Source organism: Calonectris borealis, chromosome Z (genome assembly GCF_964195595.1).
Source record: "Calonectris borealis chromosome Z, bCalBor7.hap1.2, whole genome shotgun sequence".
Taxonomy (NCBI): Eukaryota; Metazoa; Chordata; class Aves; order Procellariiformes; family Procellariidae; genus Calonectris; species Calonectris borealis.
The window spans coordinates 21,865,880-21,885,223 of NC_134352.1; the positions used below are offsets into that span (position 1 = coordinate 21,865,880).

The 19,344-nt window shown below is 42.2% G+C and overlaps 1 protein-coding gene across 1 annotated transcript in view; it reads left to right on the forward strand.

The window, feature by feature from the left end:
- The first annotated feature begins 1,288 nt into the window (after positions 1-1,288).
- The window catches only part of GRAMD2B (GRAM domain containing 2B), a 34,442-nt gene continuing 16,386 nt past the window's right edge, over positions 1,289-19,344 (forward strand). The window contains exons 1-4 of the mRNA XM_075136466.1: positions 1,289-1,451; positions 15,742-15,864; positions 17,965-18,052; positions 18,362-18,428. Of these exons, the coding sequence (XP_074992567.1) occupies positions 15,824-15,864; positions 17,965-18,052; positions 18,362-18,428 (196 nt within the window). The 5' untranslated portion in view covers positions 1,289-1,451; positions 15,742-15,823. The remainder of the gene's footprint in view (positions 1,452-15,741; positions 15,865-17,964; positions 18,053-18,361; positions 18,429-19,344) is intronic.

Sequence of the window (19,344 nt, forward strand, 5' to 3'; positions counted from 1 at the left end):
CTGAGATGAGAACAATTCCCAGGGAACCCAAAACCTCACACAGGTTGCTGCAGCCCAGCAAAGGGTCCTGGATCCAAACAGACACAGGATGCCAAGCCTGCCTTCCCTGATTTTTTCAGTTCCAGCTCTATTCGCAGCCCAGACAGCTGAAATGGGGCCTATTCTGTTATCCCTTGGATAAATGGGATGCCGCTATATAGCCACAGGTTGCATCTGGCATAAGGGGATGGGAGAGAGTCTGCAATGCAGTGCCGAACCTGCTCAGGTGCTTCACAGGGGTGCATAAGGCAGCAATTGAAAGTTTCACAGGTGCAGGACCTACCAGGTCTGGAGAATCCTTCTTGTAAATTACATCTCATTTCTTTTCCACATGTGCTTTGGTTTTCATGTTAAATAATACATAAACATTAGTTAATGGTGTCTCCCAGAAACACAGCCATTTTAAATGTCTTCCTTCCTATGCAGCTTGGCACACAGTCTTTAAATTTTCTTGGACTGCAGCTAATGAAATCCACCTGGTCTAGCTAAGACCATACAGCAATCTCATTTTCTGCAGGATCCGTGTGCCCAAGCAGCTATGGCAGTCCTGAGCCTTTGCACCATTAACACAGCTTTCTTTTTACTTATTTCCTGATACATTGTAGCAATACACAATACTTAGTTCTTGCACCTTCAAAATACTGTGTAAGTATCAAGCAATCCTAACACTGCCACTGGAAGGTTGATTGATTTGCTTCGTACATCCTTTAATCTGAAATGTACATTAGTACCTATCTCCTACCCTGATGTCCACTAAGAGAGACCACTCTCCTGCACATAAACTCCCCTTACCTTCTGTGAACAGTCTGACAGTTAGGAAGAAAACTTAACATATTCTATTATTAATTCTATTAATACATTCTCACACATTAAACGACGAAAATAGGCCTTTTTCGAGAGATGCTACTTTGAACTCTCATCCCAAGGTTGGCCTTCCTTAGATTGTATCACTATAGCCACATTCTCCATCTTTGCTTTGTGAAAATATTAGTTCACCCAACTGAACCCCGCCTCGGGTATTAACCAGGTAAAAAACCATTTTCAATACGCACGTTGACAGTTTGCGTCAGCCATGCGAGAGGACTTGTGCCAAATGCTGCCATTTAACCTTTCTGAGGGCAAGCAACTTCCCCACAGCCCCACCAGCGCAAGCTGGGGGAAGGCTACGCTCGCTCTGGTTTTTGCGCAACATTAGGCCGTTTCCTGGGCAGACAAAGCAGCCTGGGGCGCTGCTGGAGAGAAAGGAAATAAAAAACCACCCGAGGCAGCCACAGATGGAAATTATCAGCTCATCGCCACAGAAGTTCACGTTGGTACCGCTGTCTGGAGGCCAGCATCGGTATTTGGACTACCGCCTACGTCAAAGAGACACCAGGGAAATGCTGACAGAAACCTGCGGAACGCCGTTTTCTGTGAGTTACTATCGGCCTGCCAACTCTGTCCCCGGCTGGGCCCGTCAGCCGGAGGGCCGCGCCACAGGCTGTCCGGCCCGGCTGCCTTCGCCTCAGGGCCCTGGCCCCCGGCGCCTCCCCTCCTCAGACCGTGCGTGTGTGAGACCGCATCTCCTGTCCCCCGCATAAAACATTCAAGACACCTTTTGTTCGAGCCAGCGGCAGGCAGCGTCTCCCGCGACAACGTCCTGACTGAATAATTTAAGGCGCGTAACGGATCGGCCACGCGCGGAGCGCGGACTCCCGCCGCCGGGGCCGCGGCCGCGTCGGTCACTTCGCGGCCGCAGCCGGGGCCGACCTCCCCGCCGCGGTCCGGGGCGGCAGCCAGGCCCTGGACGGACCGGCGGAACCGGTTTTTAGCGGCTTCCCGCCGCGGGCCCGCGCTCCGGCTCCAGCGAGCCCAGGACGACGACGGCGGCGGCGGGGCGGAGCGGGACGGGACGGGACGGGAAGGGCCGGGGCGGGGCGGGGCGGCCGGGGCCGGGGCCGGGGCGGTGCGGCCCGGCCCGCCGATTGAGTGCCGTGCGGTGGCGGCGGCGGTGGCGGGCTGCGTCGTGCGGTGCGGTGCCAATGGTGCTGATGACCGAGCAGCGGTGCGATGCGGAGGAGCCGAAGGCTGGGCGAGCTGCCGGCAGGCGGGAAAACAGGGGCGCCCTGCGGCTGTGAGTACTGCCCGGGCCGGGAGGGGCGGCCGGCGGCCCTGCGGGGGTCGCGGCTCGTGCCCGGGCTGCCCCGCAGGGGAGAGGCGGTCGCGGAGAGTTACTCGTCGGGGTGACGGCAGCGGCGGCGGGGCGAGCCCCCCGGGGCGGCGGGCATTGGGCTCGGCGGTGCAGTGGGGGCTTCGCTGTTCAGGGCGTTGGCTTTGATTTGAAATTCATAGGGAAGAGTCGCCAAGGGGTCTCCGCGTCCAGGCTTAAATTAAGCACGAACATCTCCGCACAGCCGAGGTCTGCACTGTTCAGGAGGCGGCCCCGAGCACAGCGTTAAACTCGGATGTCGTACTTCTAGGAGCAAGGCGTTTAAATATTGCTGCTAGTAATTTCACGCAACAGCATGGAAATTCTTCTCTGCCGTGGCACAGAAATCCAGCAGCTGTGCTTTATCACTTACAGAATTGTGCATGGGCTCCAGTGGGAAGCTGTGATCCTCTCCTCTGGATGCCAAGAAAACCCAGAACTTTGTCAAAAGTTCACAAACTTTGATACAGGCAAGGTGCAGTAAAATGGGAGTTCAGGCTGACTTCTGTCCCACACAGCGACGGGCCAGGCCACTCCAGCAAGGTGGTGGGCGCTCGCCTGCCTTCGCGTGGTTCCCCACTGCGCTTCTCACCCAGTGCAGCCATACCCATACCCAGCCTCCTTCTGCTTTTTAACCAGAGAGGAACTGTAAAAAGTGAGCAGATGAAGAGATCAAAAATACTTAATATTCTTCAGGAGGAAGAGGAGGCCTTGCTGGCTGGTAAAGGCTGCTTAGGCTAAGTGATGGAAAGTAGGGAAGTCAGAGGGCTTCCCCTTCCGTGGGCGGGAGGACTCCCTGCACTTCCCCAAGGCTACTGAACTTCCCAGCCTCTGGTGGTGGCTGGGAATGTCAGGGTTAAAGGCTGCATCTCCTGCATTGGTCTTTAGCTTCCTGTGGAGGTCTCAAGTTGTTTAGATGCTTGTGTGCCATGGTAATGACCATCATGTGAAAATCTTGCTGGAATCAAGCAGCTGTCTGGTTCCATACTGGGCTCCCAATTCAAATGGGACTTGACAGTCCCAAGGATGCCGTTTGAGAAGTTAAGCATCTGTGAAAGAAGAAACTAAAAAATTTGGGGCTTTCTCCTCACAAAAAAAACAACAACAAAAGTTACTTTCTCTTAATCTGGGATGATTCCCCTCCCCAAAGGATTTTTCTTCACAAAGATTTAATCTTAAACAGCCTCCAGGAGAAAGGAGAACAAGTTACCAGCAACTAGCTCTTTCTCTGGAAAGAAACTCTGAGAAGGTCTGTGGGTTTTTTTCTTTTTTTTCCCCAACTGTTGTATCCCTGAGCTCTAAGCAGTTGTATTCCCAAAGCATGTATCGCAGTGAAATCTGTTGCCAGAAATAACTTGCTTGTTAGAGAGCACTGGGAATCAAAGTGTCTTCTAAGTGTCCTTTATCCTGTATGGTGTAGTCACATCAGTGACTTCGTATTTCGAATGAGACATAATTCCCCGACCTTCTCTAGAGCATTCTGACTTCCAGCCTTGGGTCATGATTCCCTACGCAGAATTATGCCAATGAACTTAATGAAGTTGTTCAGGTATGCAAGATCTGTATCTGATTTTTCTCTTGAGAACAGGACTAGAAGTCCAAGACAGCTTGATGCCAGAGACATCGCACATGCACCAACTGACTCTCTGTTTTGTCCCTAGGTGTTTAGTCTTTCAGTGCTGAATCAGCTACAGTTGTAGACGTGAGGTTTGTCTTATCTCCAGAAAAATGGAGAAGTCTCACTCGCTATGACTCTCCTTTTTTTAGCTGTCAATTTTTGCTGTTCAGTAGAAGGTAGGTGTCATGCAGGCAAAAGCTAGGTGGTCTGTTATGCTGCAAGCTACAGTGTTTAGCAATATTAGCCTGGGCAGCAGGAGGGTGAAAAGACTCGGGTAGGCAAAAGAGTTGAAATGCTTTGTCTTAAACTAGAAAATTGTTTAAGCATTTGCTGGCTGGAAACGAAGTTGGAATTTATTTGCCAATCGCATTTAACTGGTAGCTGGATCCTTCTGAGAAACTGTCGTGTTCATTTGACTGTGAGTTAACCTGAGAAACCAAGTAACTTTGGTTTGACTAACGTGAAGCTACAGCAGGGATTGTTCAGCTGAAGAACACGAAGAGAATCTTAGCTTTGATTCAGTTAGAAGTGAACTCACTAAAAGTTGGATTGTTGAAGATTTGTTTTTAGAAAATTTTGTAAGTAAGTGTGGTTGTGGTGGAGTTTCATTCCCTTCATGTACTTCCAGGGAACAATATGCAATGAACAGAGCTCATGCTGACCTTTACTTGAAAAAAATCCTAGCAAAGTTGCAGAGGCTTAGGGAATCTTTTAGTGTTTTCCAAAGCTCAGGGGAGAGAGATTTATGTGTGTACTGTAATCTGTACTTCCTGGAGGTATGCTTAAAATGCTGTTCAGTTTAGAGATGGACATAGCTCAATATGCTTCTGCTGCTACCATAAAGGTGTCCCAGGGGGATAGGTGCTTCTGAAGGGTTGAAGCTGTAGAAGGTTTTTTGGGGGTTTTTTTTTGTTGGATTTTTCTTTTTTTAATTGTTTCAAGATTAGACCTGAGAAGGTTATATTTATCTGCCAGTGATTCAGGAAATTTTATACAGAAAGAGTTAAGTATGTTCACACTAAATAAGAAAACGGGCTTCTCTGGCACGTTTAGCAGTAGTTATATCTTTGTGAAGTTTGCAGTACATCTCTGGGTACAACCCCAGAGATAACTCTCTGTGGAAGATGGGGACTGTTATTATGCAGACCCAAAATAGTGATGTGCCAAAAGTTTGTAACTGCATGGAGTTCCTTCCAAGCAAATCAAAAGTTCCTGGACAGAAAACACCTTCCGAGTGGTGTTCCCTGACTATTAGATGGGGGTGTTGTTCAGCTGAACAAGCTGATGTGGCCTCAGACCAAAAAGGAATTAACCCTTCCATTGTATTTAGAGGATATTTATTTTTCTGACTTGAAAATGGAGTGTGTTATGTTTGTGGTGGCGCTGGACCTGCCTCAGAAGTTGTCAGCCCTACGACAGGGACAGCTGGTGGAACACTTGTTGTATTGTTGGAAACAAGTGTGGTACATTAAGAAGAAATGGCAGAGATGTAATAACGAGCAGTTCATATTCCATGTTGGCATCCTTCTGCTTTCACACACGCTTGCTTCTATTGAAGTCAATATAGCATTTCCACAGACAGTATTTGGCCACGTACCATTAAATCTGTCTGTAGTAGGGCAATGTGCTGACTTACCATATGGTAAGATACCGCTAACATTAAGTGGCACATTCTGCCCCCTTACAGTTACAGCATAAGGTGATGTCCAGTTACTGAGTGTAACTTAAAGAAATGAGGAGGCTGGGACTTAAGACTCTGAAAGATATGGAAAGTTTTAGCTTTTTTTTTTTTTTTTTAACAAAAATACATTGCAGGTATTGGGGAAGATACACTACTGAAAGCAGTGGAAAATGCTTACAGGCAAATTATGTACTTCTGGAAAAAGAGAGAATGTGATTTTTGTGGTTTGTTTGTGTGACGTGTTATGCTGCCGTAACAGATGTTTCCTGATAACTGTTTATCAGTTGATAAGTTAAAAGACAAGTAATTGACTGACCTGTGCATAATCACAACTCAGTAACTTTTTTTCCTAAATTCTCTTACTTGAGAGGAATACAAAATGGAGAGAAGAAGGGGGCGGTTATTTATTACTGATTCAAAGATTTATTTCAGCTTTGGTTCAGGTTAACTCCTTTCCAGCAGCCAACTTCTACTGGTTTTCTGTGAATGGAAAAAGATCTAGGTATGTGCCTATGTTATTCCTGTTCTGTACTTTCAGTGGATGAAGTTAGTAACACACATTAAGTATCATATTTTTTAATTCTTCCCTGGTAGTTCTTCCCTGTTTTTATAGCAAAAGTTGTAATGCGTGGTCTGAAAAGGAGGATAGGCTTGCAAAGTGAAACGTTTAAATTTGAGGTGTGACAGAAAAGAGGTTTCCAATCTGGATGACCTCCATTTGTTCATGATGATGTTATTTAATTGCTCCTGGTTTTTCACTTTTTCCTGTCATTCTTACTTTGTTCACTGTATATACATGCTTAAGTTATAAAAGCAGCTTTTTAAAAATAATTGTGCCATGTGTAAATGCATGCCATGAATTTGAACAGCCTTTTCTTTGTGTTCTCAGTGGCTAACTGGTTATATGCAGTCTGTGGGAAATGCTTGTTAGGCAACATAATACTACAGATAAGCTTTGGGCAGCAGGATTTGTTGTTGGTATTTGACAGGTGATGCATAAACATAGTATTGTCTTCTTACCACCATTTCCATAAATGTTGCAGTCATGTGCTTAGAAATTATGTGCTTATCTAATGATATCACTACTGGGATTAATGATCTTCATGCTCTGTACATAGTCGTTGCCAAGTCCATATATATCCTTTCCAGTTAACGTTTTTAGACTTGTGTTACTGTTATGCCAGAGGGAACTTGTGTTTGGTCTAGCAGTCCTTACAGAGCTCTTTTGTAGTACTTATTTTAATCAAAATTCATGGGTAGCTATCTGGATCCAGCTAGGATCAGCTAGGCTGATCAGCAAAAGTCCTTCAACTATTGTCATCGCAGAGCAAATCATTTCTCTGCAGACAATAGGAATACATCAGGACAAGTTGTCTTTCCCTGTTTCTCCACTTTTCCTTGAAAATAAACTTCTTGCTTTATCTAGAAGATCTCTGAGCTACCCAAAATTACAGAGAGATTATGTTTTCCTGCCAAAAAGCTGTAATCAAATATTTGCAACATCTATTTTTCCATAATGCAAGGGTCAGTGGGAGATTCCAGGAGGACATGGGCAACTGCTCCCTGCCAGCCCACTCTATAGGGCCCTTGTGTCCTCTTTGTAAAATGGCATAGTGTGCTGTCTCATGCTGGGTTGATTGTTACAGTAATGGAATTAAGTACTGGAGGTACTGAAGAAAAGGGAGAACCAGGGGTTGTAGGGAACATACGAGGAGAACACAGTTGCTTCTTCTCAGTTCCCTGGTAACTGAGCTTCAGCGCTGTACTGAAGTATTAACTACCTTTAACTAAACTTCTACCTGGCACTGACTGGCTTCTGCTTCCATCCCCAAAAAATAGCACACTAAGGTGAGGGAGGTTAATAAGCTTCCAGAAATAGTGGCAGGAAATAATGTGCAGGTTGCAGATAGGCAGCAGAGAAACTCAGCAGGGTAGAGGATGTGGAGGCAGACTGAAGCCTTCCTTCTCGGTGGCTAGATGGGGGAAGCCTTCTAGTTACCTTTCTATGAAACAACAGTTCCTGATATCCCTCCAAAACCGTACCTAGGCTTCAGTGGTTTAGCCCTTTGGGAATCTTAGTTTAGGCTGTTTATGAAAGATAGACCACCTAGGCAAAAGACTCCTGATGGTAATCTTATAGCTACCATTTATGCTACACTAGTTCAAGAAGAGCTATTAAGGTTTGTTCAGCCTTCTTCTGGACAAGAAGGAATGGTACAGTACAAAAGTCCAGTGAGTAACAAAATTATATATATCCCCATTGGTTTTGTGCAATTTTACAATACATGTAAATATGCTATGGCCAGTGTAGGAGAGAGTAGGTGTTGCCATGGAGGACAGCATGTTGACAGTGGAAAGGCTCATACTAAAGAAGGAGGCTTACAGAGCATTCAGACTCAGTGTCCTGGTGACGCAGAAAATAAAAAGTCAAGCTGGCCCTAGCAGGGATCTGGCCACCATGTGTCACATCTGATTCTAATAAGAATATCTTTTTCCAAGACGGAAGGAAAGTGGAAGGAAAATGGTCCCTTATATGCAGTGTCGCAGTCAAAGGCACTGTTGTGATTGGTGTCGGTTAGACCTGTTGTTGGAAGCTAATACTTCCTATTGTGAAATAATAGTTTTTGTATTAGATTATCTACGTTGTTCTGGTCTTTTCCATGAACACATAGATGGTTCTGTAAGAAAAATCATAGGTTGCAAAGATAATTATGGGAAATTCAGCACTGCCTAGGTGAACAGTGAGCCTCCAACAGTGATTTCACTTTGATCCGCTTCTGTCCTTGATGGAAGGTGTGATGAAACAGTGTAGATGGACATAATTAGATGTTCATTTTCATCTCAGTGTTTTGCATTAGGCCTTGTTGGGCACTGTTCTTGCTGGGCAGCCTACAAAAAAGTTGTACTTAGGCATCCCTTGAAATATCTACTTCAAATTTTCTCTGCTGAATTAGTGTTGCCCTTTAAGCAGAGAAATCTTACTAATGATTGTGGATTATCTGTTGTCAATGCCAGTTCAAAGAAACTGCTGCATGATCAAACCCAACCATCTTTCTCTGTGTGTGTATCCTGTCTGAAGAACCGAAATTATTTTTCCCCGGTACATTAATTAAAACAGTTTCTGTGCAGCATATTAAGTCATTACTTCTATGCAGCATATTGAGTCATTATTTCTAAAAGTGCCATAAAACAGAAACTTCTGATCAAGTAATTAGTGGCAGCTTCATTTTTTAACTTTGTTTTTCTTAAGCAACAGAGAAAGGAATAAAGGTGTTGGTAAGACTGCTCCCAAACCTCTGCTATCATCTCTAACTGTTCTCCATTCGTAATAGCAGCTGTTAATATAATTGCTGGTGTCTGCTTTTTTTTTTCTTTTTTTTTAATCCTAATTCAGTCTGATGTAACTACTCAGTTTTTTTCAAAAACACAATTAATGCTGGGAAACTGGCAGCCAAGTCTTGTATCATGTGGAGGCATGTTGCTCTGGAGTTCTTCCTGCAAAAACCAGAGATGTAGCTTCAGGTAACGAGGCCAAACCTTTATGCTTATGCTCTGGTGATCAGGCCTCATTTGTAAAGATGCTTGTGTTGTTCTAGAGAGAGATTTGTGTTGTTTCTGCCCGAGTTACAGAGCAGATCTAATTAGATGCCTATGAGGTCATACTGAACACATGGATTGTGTATAGATGTGGTATTTATGTGTTTTATGGAATTTGGTATAGAACAATTGGTAGACCTGACACTTAAGTGCCTTTGTCCTCTTTTCTGCACCCTGAACAAGATCAGGAATTCTTCTTTCTTTTCCCTTTTTCCTGTTACCTCTGGAAGCTAAAGATAAAAACGTTATCTGATATAAGGCTGCATGCTTCCTCTTCAGGAATTGTGATCCTGATTTTTGTCTTCTGTTTTAGAAGATAAGGTAGGCTAGAATTAGGAGATAGGAAAACCTTTCCCCTAAAGGCTGCCAGCGAGTCGGAGAATGCAAAGAACAGGCTCCAGTCCAAAGTAGATGTTAATGAGTGTCTCCCCCAAGATCTTTTGCTTCACATTTTTTTCAGAAATAACTCTGTCGAGAAGATTTGTGTTGTGTGCTGGATTTGGCCCTGCCTATGTTCAGATAAATAGTTGTTGGACACCCTGCTGAGACTCCCATGAAAACTGCATCATAGGATTCTTGTGGGGTTAAGTGAAGATACATACTAGAGGGCGCTTACTTTTTGAAGTGGCTATCTGAAACGGAAACTCTTGAAAAGACAAGAGAGCTAAAAGGCTTATATTCCTGTTCCAGTGTTCGCTTAATAAAATGTCTTGTTATAGTGTCTCATGTTTCAGAGCACAGGGAATTCTTCTGTGTTGTGTTTTTTTCTATGGAACTTGATAGCAGTCTGGTTTTGATTAGACAGGGAATACCGCCAGTTAATAATAGATGGTATTTAAAGCAGAGAATTTACATACTTGCTAATGATGTCTGCAGTGTCACAGTGATCTTGCTGATTTCCAAGTGTGAAACTTGATCTGGTTATTAAGTGAAACGTCTATTCAGTTGAGGAAAAAAACTGACTTCCTCTGTCCTTAACAGTATTGGAGGGGTTTCTGTTCAACTCAAAAATTTCGTTCATCCTTTTAATAAAGATACAGCAACACAGATATATGAAACTACTCACACATGAGTAATTGTGTTGCAAGAGGTAGCTGTGAAATAGAACACAGTAAATATTTCTGAAATTAATTACTTTTATATATAAAATAAGATTCACAATAAAAAAAAGTCTTTAACAATTGGATTGGTTCCTCTTTCAGTGCTAGCTGACATCAAGATTCCACCTGTGCCTGCAGACCTGTTTCATCCTAGAAATGCATAGAGAAACACATGGTGTATATGCATGTATGCCCATCCATATGCATATGATATTAAATTAATGTGCAGCTGTATAACTTTGCCTCCATTATGCTGTGTTTGGCTGTGATCTCACGAGAAGAGAATTAGCCTGCTCCTTGAACAACCTGAGGTAGTTAAATCTCAGTGTGGTTCATACCTATTCATATTGACAAACTAACCCTTTCCCTCATGCAGTGTTTCATATCTCTGCTCCTTCATTAATGCTTTGCAGCTCTCCATATTTGGTAGAAGTACATCTGCTAGCTGTATGTCTGTCGTACAAAATACCTAAGAAATGCCGTACTTCAGAATCAGCTGCTTTACTTCCTTCACTTTTCAGCCTTAAATACAGGCTGTGTACTAAGTATATGGAATTATACAAATACCAAATGCATACATTATGGCTATCCTTAACATCTATCATAGCAGCTGTTAAGCAGCTCTCTGCTCCTTTGTGATTAGGGTAGCTGTAGCTCATTTTCTGCCTGTTTTGGTAGTTCTGGAGTCTCAATGATAGCCAATATTTGGCTTTCCATTTGCATAGTAAAAGTGATACTTGGTTATAGCATTATTCTGAGGCATGTGTTTTTAGGAGATGTATTTTCTCCCATAAACATAACACTGGAGCATGGCTGTAGAGCTACTGGAGGCATTTTGCCTCTGAGTGACCAGTCTTTGTAGAGACAGACAACAGCTAAATCCTTGACTTGAGCACTGTTGTTAGTTTATCCAGTACAGAGACCACTCTAATCTGCTATGAAGAGGACAGTAGGAGAGTTTACAATGGAAAAGGTATTTTCTTCAGTCCAGGGGTGAAATAATTCATCTTGATTTGGGATCCTGAAACATTTTGAGCCTCTCCCTTTGGCTTTTAGTTCCTGAAAGAATAACCAGTTCCTTTATCTGAATAAACTCATGTCTGGGAGTAAGAATAGCTTAAATAAGTATACCTCTTAGTATTTGGGCTTTTCACATTACTTTGATTCCTTTGTCAAATCCTTTCAGTCTGCTAACAGCTACCCAGTAAATCCAATAGCTACCCAACAGAATCAAAAGATACAAAATGTCATTGTATTTATGACAGATATTTCCACATAGATTGTACCAAGCATGGTTGTGGACAGTAGGGGAGAAATTACCCCACACTCTTTTGGTTGATCATTTGCGGTAATACAGACGTCTAACTGCTGTTGCAAAGTTAATCCTTTTTGTATAAAAGAGACGAAGCAGGATAACAGGGCTTTTAAGGTAACGTGATGATCAACAATATGTAGGCTCCATCCACAGAGGGAATGTTGCAGCAATGCTGACTCAATGTTAAACCCTAGAGAAGTATTGGTTTGGCTGCAGTTTTGCAAACAATTGAAGTTGTAGCTAACATCTCTGGTTATTCAAGACGCCTTTTTCCTCCTACATAACTGATCTGCAGTTTGTGGACTGGGGGACTGGTTTGTCGCAACTTATTGTGGCTTCTGAAGTTTTTAGACCTGTTATCAGGCAGACCCAAGTAGCGATGTCTTTTGGGGCAGATTTGAGGAAGCTTTGTAGAAAGGTTTGTGTGGTTGTGGGGAACTAAAGACAGTAACCACTGTACAGTTCTGGAGTTTTTGATATCTCTTACTATGTCTGAGGAGTGTTCATGAATGGTAAGACTATATTGGGGTTGTCAAAGACAACTGTTGTTCTTTAAGGCTCACTTTTCAAACTGTGGCCTATTAGCATGCCGCTCTCACGTTATTTCTGTTCAGTGCTTCTTGTTTAAACTAGTTTTGAAGGGAACAGGGAAAAAGTTTATATTTTAGATTACTGTCTTTAATTTTTTTCCTCTTGAAAAAACCCCATTAATGTGACATAGCATAATTTTCACAGGAAATCTGAATTTTTCAGATCCTGGAGAAGATTAGCATCAAACAAGAAAACCTTCTGAAGTTCAGAAAACTTTCTGCAGTACAAGGAACTGGACACGCCTGTCTGTCAGAAAGTTTTTGTTTCACAGAAACCATTCAAATCAGAAGAGATAAGTTCCTCTGACTTTTAAAATACATTGATGAATAATGTACTGCTCAACACTTCATTAGAATAAAACTTAGTCCACTGCCTTCGTCAATGTATTTCATAGCACTTTCCATTTTCTGTGATTTAATCTTAAATTAAATTCAGTTCAGTTATTGGTGTGTATTTAAAAAAGGAAAGGAAATATTGCAAGAAGTTTAGTTAGAGTGCTTGCAACCAATGTCTATTTTAATTTGCTTAGATACAAGATATGATCCCATAGTAAGCGCAAGCCTTGGCTTTGAAAATACTCCCTATGACAACCGTTCTTTATTTGGAAACTAGAGACAACTTTTTTCTTTTTTTCTTTTAGCTGTTATTTTTAAATAGACTTAGTACTAGTACCAAATACACAATATATGTTCAATTAGAAAAATGTTTCTTTTCATATCAACAAAGTCCTGATGTCACAAAGTTTACATGCTTTGCCCTGATATTTGCAAATACAGTTCACTTATATGCAACTATTGCTCACAGTTGTAGTGAGCGTCACTTTGTTTCTTAAGTGCAGTTGAGCTAATTTTTTTTCATGGATTGCTGACTTTAATGCTCTTTTTACAAAGCATTTATGAATCCTGACTCACACATGAAAATGTAAGGAGTGGTTTAATTTGCTTGTGACTTGATGAACAATATTGTACTATTTTTAGGCCATACCTGTGATCTTTCCTTCTCCAGATGGTCAGCTGAGATTCTTCTGATACTTTAAAGACACCTACTAGGAACTTAGCTGCTGTGTGAAGCTATAGTTATCAGAAGTGTAAGGACAAATCCTTACGTAGTTTTTCATTATGTGAAGAGGGCATATGGAAGGTAGGGTGAAGGGTAGACATAGCAAGACCATATTAGCTAGTAGGAACACACCTAATTGGTACTGTCAGTGGCATGTGTTACACGGGTGAGTCTCCTCACGCCTGAGATGTTTTGGGGCAAACTTGCTGTGTTTGGGTACGTCCTCCCTGTTCTCAGCTGCAGAAGACGATCCTGGAGAGGTGACCAGACTGGCATGAGATACCTCAGCATTGCCACACACAACAGTCAGCAGAGTTAACGTGTTGAGATGGCCTAGCTCTCCGCCATCTGAAAGCAGCTAGAGGGAATGAGTTCAGACAGTAGAGGTTCAGGAATAATAGTGATTAATAGGGAAGACAGACAGGATAGAACAGGCTTGTAGGTTTAACTGCAAAGTAGGGATTAATTTATGCATGAGGGAAAAGGGAATATGAGTGGTAAGTAAATAGAGCGTTTAAGAGCAACAAAACATCTAACCATGCTGGCAGGTGTAAGTGAACACTAAAACCTGTGTTATACGTATTTTTGAAACAAATTTGTAGTACGGAAGTGTGGGTGTGATACAGGCTGATCAGTTGATAGCATTGCTGTGTAAGAATAGAAGGCTGCCCAAGGCAATGATGGACACTAGTCAGGCTGCAGGCTCAAGCAACTACATCTTAAAAATACTGCTGTGACATGTAGTCTCATTCACTTGGGAGTTTCCATACTGCACTGCTCTTTTGAAATGCAGGTGTTATTGGAACTGACAATTTTGCCTCACCCTGTTGCTCGTCCCACTCATGTCTGGTATTCTCTGGCCTCCCTTGAAGCCCAAGAATTTGGGGAACAGAAAAGTAACAGATAGCAAGACTGTGACTAAGACATTTGCAGGATTTATGGACTTTTGGAATACAAGCTCCCCTATGCTTGTGGGAAGCACCTTGGGTTGGCAGTCCTCTCTGCTTAAAATCTCAAACAGCATAAAACTGCTTATTTGGGTTTTTCAGACAAAAGATTGGGTTCCACTTAAATCTCTTGAATTGCCCATTTAATTCTAGTTTGTGTTGGCCGAAAATAAAAGCTGGTGTGTTGTGGTCAGGCAGGGCCGACTCAAGAGTGAAGCAATGGGGAAACAATTGGCTTTTTCCTCATTGACTTTATTAGTGCTGTAACCCTTTCAAGTATGCACAAAGTGTGACTTACGAAGTGTCAATTCAGTGCCCCTGTGGTGGGGAGTGCTAAGGATTGAGGAAGGACTAGATAGGGGAATAGTTCCTGTATGTAAATATAAGACCCTTGAAAACAAGACCCAGCACCAGTAAGGCAAAACTTCAAGGTAGGATACCATCTCATTAGATGTCAGTTCAGATGTTGTGACTTGTATCTTCTGATCCTATTCACCAAAGTGTAATCAAACCAATGGATTTTTTATGCCCTTCTTAAAAGAAAATGGAGATTAAATTAGTCTGGGAACCTCTGTCAGCAAAACTTTTGTCTTAGTAGGAAAAGAAACTGTTTACATGACAGCAGTGGCTGCGTTGTTGCCGTAAAATTGCAGAAATTAAACATTACAATGGAAAGCTTCTGTAAATGGAGTCATTCAGGCCAGGCATTAAATTAACAGGCAACATAGTTTGGCTTTCTTCTTTAATGCTAAGAGCATCCAGTAGTCTTTCTGAGGCTTTAGTCTTCTGAAGGAGGGTCTGTGCATGTATTTGTCCTGTCTTATTTTAAAGTATCGTCATTCTTCAGACCCTGCTATTAATGACAGCTTTTTTCCTCTAAATTTTCTGAGTTCACATTTTGTTAGAAGATTATGAAAAGGGAGGCCAGGGAAGGGCTCTGATGGCACATCTTTTAGCCCTCAGACTCTAGTTCCTTAACATATATTCCTGAGGCAGTGGCATGCGTTGTGAAAGGGCAATGCACTGTGGTGGCAGTGCTATTTTTGTAAAATAAAACCAGCACTTTCGATACTTTGAGAGGACCCTTTAAGTTGTGAAAATCCTGCAGGTGGACTCTCACAGAAGGGGTAAGTGAGAGGCAAAATAGGACCCAGCTTCCCCTTGCAACATTGAGCCACAAATAATCTGCTAGGCGTTAGGTACTGTCATGCAGGATGTTTTTCTCCCAACTTGCCAATCAAATTAATTTCCATTAGTCATCGGGTCTGAGTACTGAACATGGAATGCACTTTTCCTAAACGAGACATTCTCTTTGGATTGGAAGCTAGAGCTACAAATTTTATCAGCACTTAAATATCCATGGCAGTATTTCAGTTTTCCTCTCTTCATTGCTGAAATTCCAGTACTGGAGCTCAGAATACTGTTCAGATGTATAATATTGTCACGTCAGTAGATGAATACTTTTCAGGACCTTAATATAAAAGATATGTCATAATTTTGTTCTTTAATATGTGCTGTATTATCAACATGTTGCAGTGGCATTTGACATCAGTGTGAATCCTGCAATACACATTTCTATCTCTTTTTTTTTTTCCCCCCTCTGCAGTTCAGATGGAGAAAATGGAACAGATGAAAAAAGAAAGGCAGGAAAATCACCTGCTCTGTTGCCGCAGACCCCTACCAGTGAAATGGAATATTTTGATGACCGGAAAAAAGTAGATGTTGCTAGGTAATGTCAGAAATGCTGTCAGTTTTCTTCTATTCAGATAATCAGAATGGCTACAACCCATTCAAGAAGCTACGCTGCGTAGCAAGATTTATTAGACATCCCAGTTGTGGGTTAGCTTGCATGCTATGCAAGTGAACAGGAATCAGAGCCACCTTCCAGGAGTTGCTCTGTTACCCACCACAAGCAGTCACAGTAGTGGGAATTTAGACTTTGGGCTGGCTTAGCTTCCCTGTTCCAGGAAAAAATATATTGCACTGTTTGGTGTCATTGCTAGTTACATCCCTTTCACGGTCAATTTGACAGACAGTCAAACTGAACTGCAGTTTGAGTCCTGGGCTGTTTCCAGAACACTTTCGTGCTGGAATATTGATTGTCCGTGGTAAAGCTATGACAAAAGTTTTAATTTTGGACTCTGCTGTATATTGCATCAGATTATTGCAATGCCTCTGCCAAAAGAGTCATTCTTCCTTTGTTGGAGAACTGGAATGCATTTGAAACTCTTCTAAAAGAAAATTAAATAATACTAAAATTCCACTTGGAGGGCTTGAATACAAATTTTGCATCACTTTCACTTTGTCAACTGAGCAGCCAATGCAGAAGTCAGAACTCAACCTGACACTGTGGTTTCAGTCACAAGGTAGATATTTAAAAAACATCACTTAACTTCCTGAAGCATCTCTGAATTGAAGAAATATGTGATTACTTCCCACCTTCCCCCCCCCCCCCCAAACTCTCCTTCCAGTCTTACCTCTCACATGCAATGTAATTGACTGTGTGCTGGGGAGGGATTGACCTAAGTTTTTTGTAATGCTCACTGTTCATTTCAGTTTGCCCTGTACTTTACATAGGCACACAAATACATATACACATGTATTTTAGAGTTTCTTTTGTGATGGACCACTTGAGATATGCAGCCAGTCCCCTGCTATCTAAATCAGTCCTGCTGTACGATCTCTTTCCTAAGTCCAGCTATATCTTCATTACATGTAGGGGTTCTCTTCCTCCCACCCTTACAGTTTTTACTGGAAATACTGAACCTCTCAAGTTTAGGAAAGTAAAGAAGACTTACTGTGCAGGATAAGGTGCAGTAATGGAAACTTCTGTAGCACCTTTCTTTCCGCATTGAGTCTTTAGCACAACATGTTCTTCAGGTCATTCAGTATAGGAGTCCTGTGTTGTGTTTTTCCTTCCGTTCTTCAGTCTGCATCTGAAGGCCTCTAAAAAAGAGCTACCTTATTTTTATAGCCTGTTGATATGCTTTTGTTCTGTGCTAAATAGCTCTCAGCGATAATGTTCTTCTCTTCCTGATTTATGAAACGCTGCTATCCCACCTCTGTTTTTGTTCTTCTTAACAGTCCGTAGCATTAATTTCTCCTGTATAAAACAAACAAAACTTATTTTCCCAGCTATCTGCGGAGACTTTCCTCTGTACTTGTTCTACTCTAGAGTTGTTGCGTTTTTGGTTGATTTTCTTCTTCCAATGTGAATGGCTAGAGCTGTACAGGCACAGCTTCCTATAAAACTGGCACCCACAATTCCCTTTCATCTCCTCTAGGATTGCTGGCTGTCTTAATGATTTCATTACACTACACTACACAGTTCATAGCCATCCTCTGACTTGTGCACCTATGTTTCTTCTCTGTTGCACTTTCCATATGATCTCACATTTTGTAGTACAAGTTCATAGCTTTCAGTACACTACCTTGCACTCTCAGTTACTAAGTTTTATCTTACTTTCTCTTGCATTAGTAAGTAACATGCTTAGTGATAGTATTTCACATGTTGCTCAGAAACAAATGAACATGGAGCTAAGCACTGTGATAATTCATTAAGTTGTAAAAATTTCTTGAACTTTTTTTTTACTTCCTTACAACTAGTAATTTAGAATATTCCTTCTAAATTAAAAGAAGACCTACAGTGAGGGCTGGTATGGTTTAAGAATAAGATATACTCCTCTTTATTGCTTCATAATCCTTGATGAATCAGATAGTAGTTATTAAAGGATTAATATGTTTTATGGAAAAGCACGTCCTGTTGATAACTTACCAAGACTAATGAATTGAGGGCAAGCTTATATGGGATGCCTTTTTTAATCTTCAGGACAAAGAGCAACGTAGATAGTCCACTCCTGACAATGGATATCAAGAATGACTCCAAGATTGAAAGGAAAAAACGTGCCTCAAATCAGGTAGGGCAGAGGATGGACTTATTTGTTTATATATGGTAACAGTAAATACATAACTACCATGAGAGCCCCCTTGTTTAGCAATATTATAGTTCATGGTTGTATAAGGACATAGATTCCTTTTTCATCAGTGTGTTAGAATCTGGGTAAAGCAAGATACAGACTTAATCGCCACAGCAAAAATGAGGTTTTATTGTAAAACAAGTGGGCAAAATGAGAAGGTACTGGGAGGACAGGAAGTGAAATGGGTCTTGGTTGTAAGAATATCTAATAAGGTATGTGTCTCTGGGTGTGGGGCTTTTTGTTTTTTAGCTGAAGGCAAATGCACACTTTCATAAGCTGTTTCTAGATGTTCCCATTGATGAGCCACTGAAACAAAGTAAGTATTAACCCCCTTGTCATTGCTGGCTGTGGGTCTAAGATAATGTTACCCACCAACTGTGGTGATGTACAAGGGGACTACCTAAATTTTAAAAACCTTAAACTCCAGCTGCCTAGAGCTACAAGGCCTTCATCTGCATGCAGTGGGTATTTTTGTTGTAATCGTACAAAACTTAAATCTTCAGGTGTTGGGCATCTTTGGGAATTGTAGCCTGCTTTGCACTTCTTAACAGAGTAACCTAGTGCAACGTGGTTTTGGTACTGAAGCTTCCTTACTAAAGGCACTACTTAATTGAGACAGCACTGGTCAAGTGACTAGCTTGAGTTTTTGCTGTTGATGATGCTTTAAGATTTAAAAACACTGGTAGGAGAAGGACTTAAAATGTTTAAAGATTCTACTGTTCTTTGTGGTAGTTGCAATAAGTTGTCCTGGTTTCGGCTGGGATAGAGTTAAATTTTTTCCTAGTGCTGTGTTTTGGATTTAGTATGAGAAGAATGTTGATAACACACTGATGTTTTTAGTTGTTGCCGAGTACCCTACTAGTCAAGGACATTTAGCTTCCATGCTCTGCCAAGTGCAGAAGAGAACGGGGGGGAGCATAGCCGGGACAGCTGGCCCAGCTGGCCAACGGGGTATTCCATACCATGTGACGTCATGCTCAGTATAGGAATGGTAGGCATTCCCAGAAGTAGCGATCGCTACTTGGTTATCAGTCAGCGCGGGTGGTCAGCAATTGCATTGTGCATCACTCATTTGGTATATTCTATCATGATGATGATGATGATGATGATTATTTTCGCTTCCTTTTCTGTTCTATTAAACTGTCTTTATCTCAGCCCGCGAGGTTTTTTTTCACTCTTGTCCTTCCGATTCTCTCCCCGTCCCACTGGGCGCGGGGGAGTGAGCGAGCGTC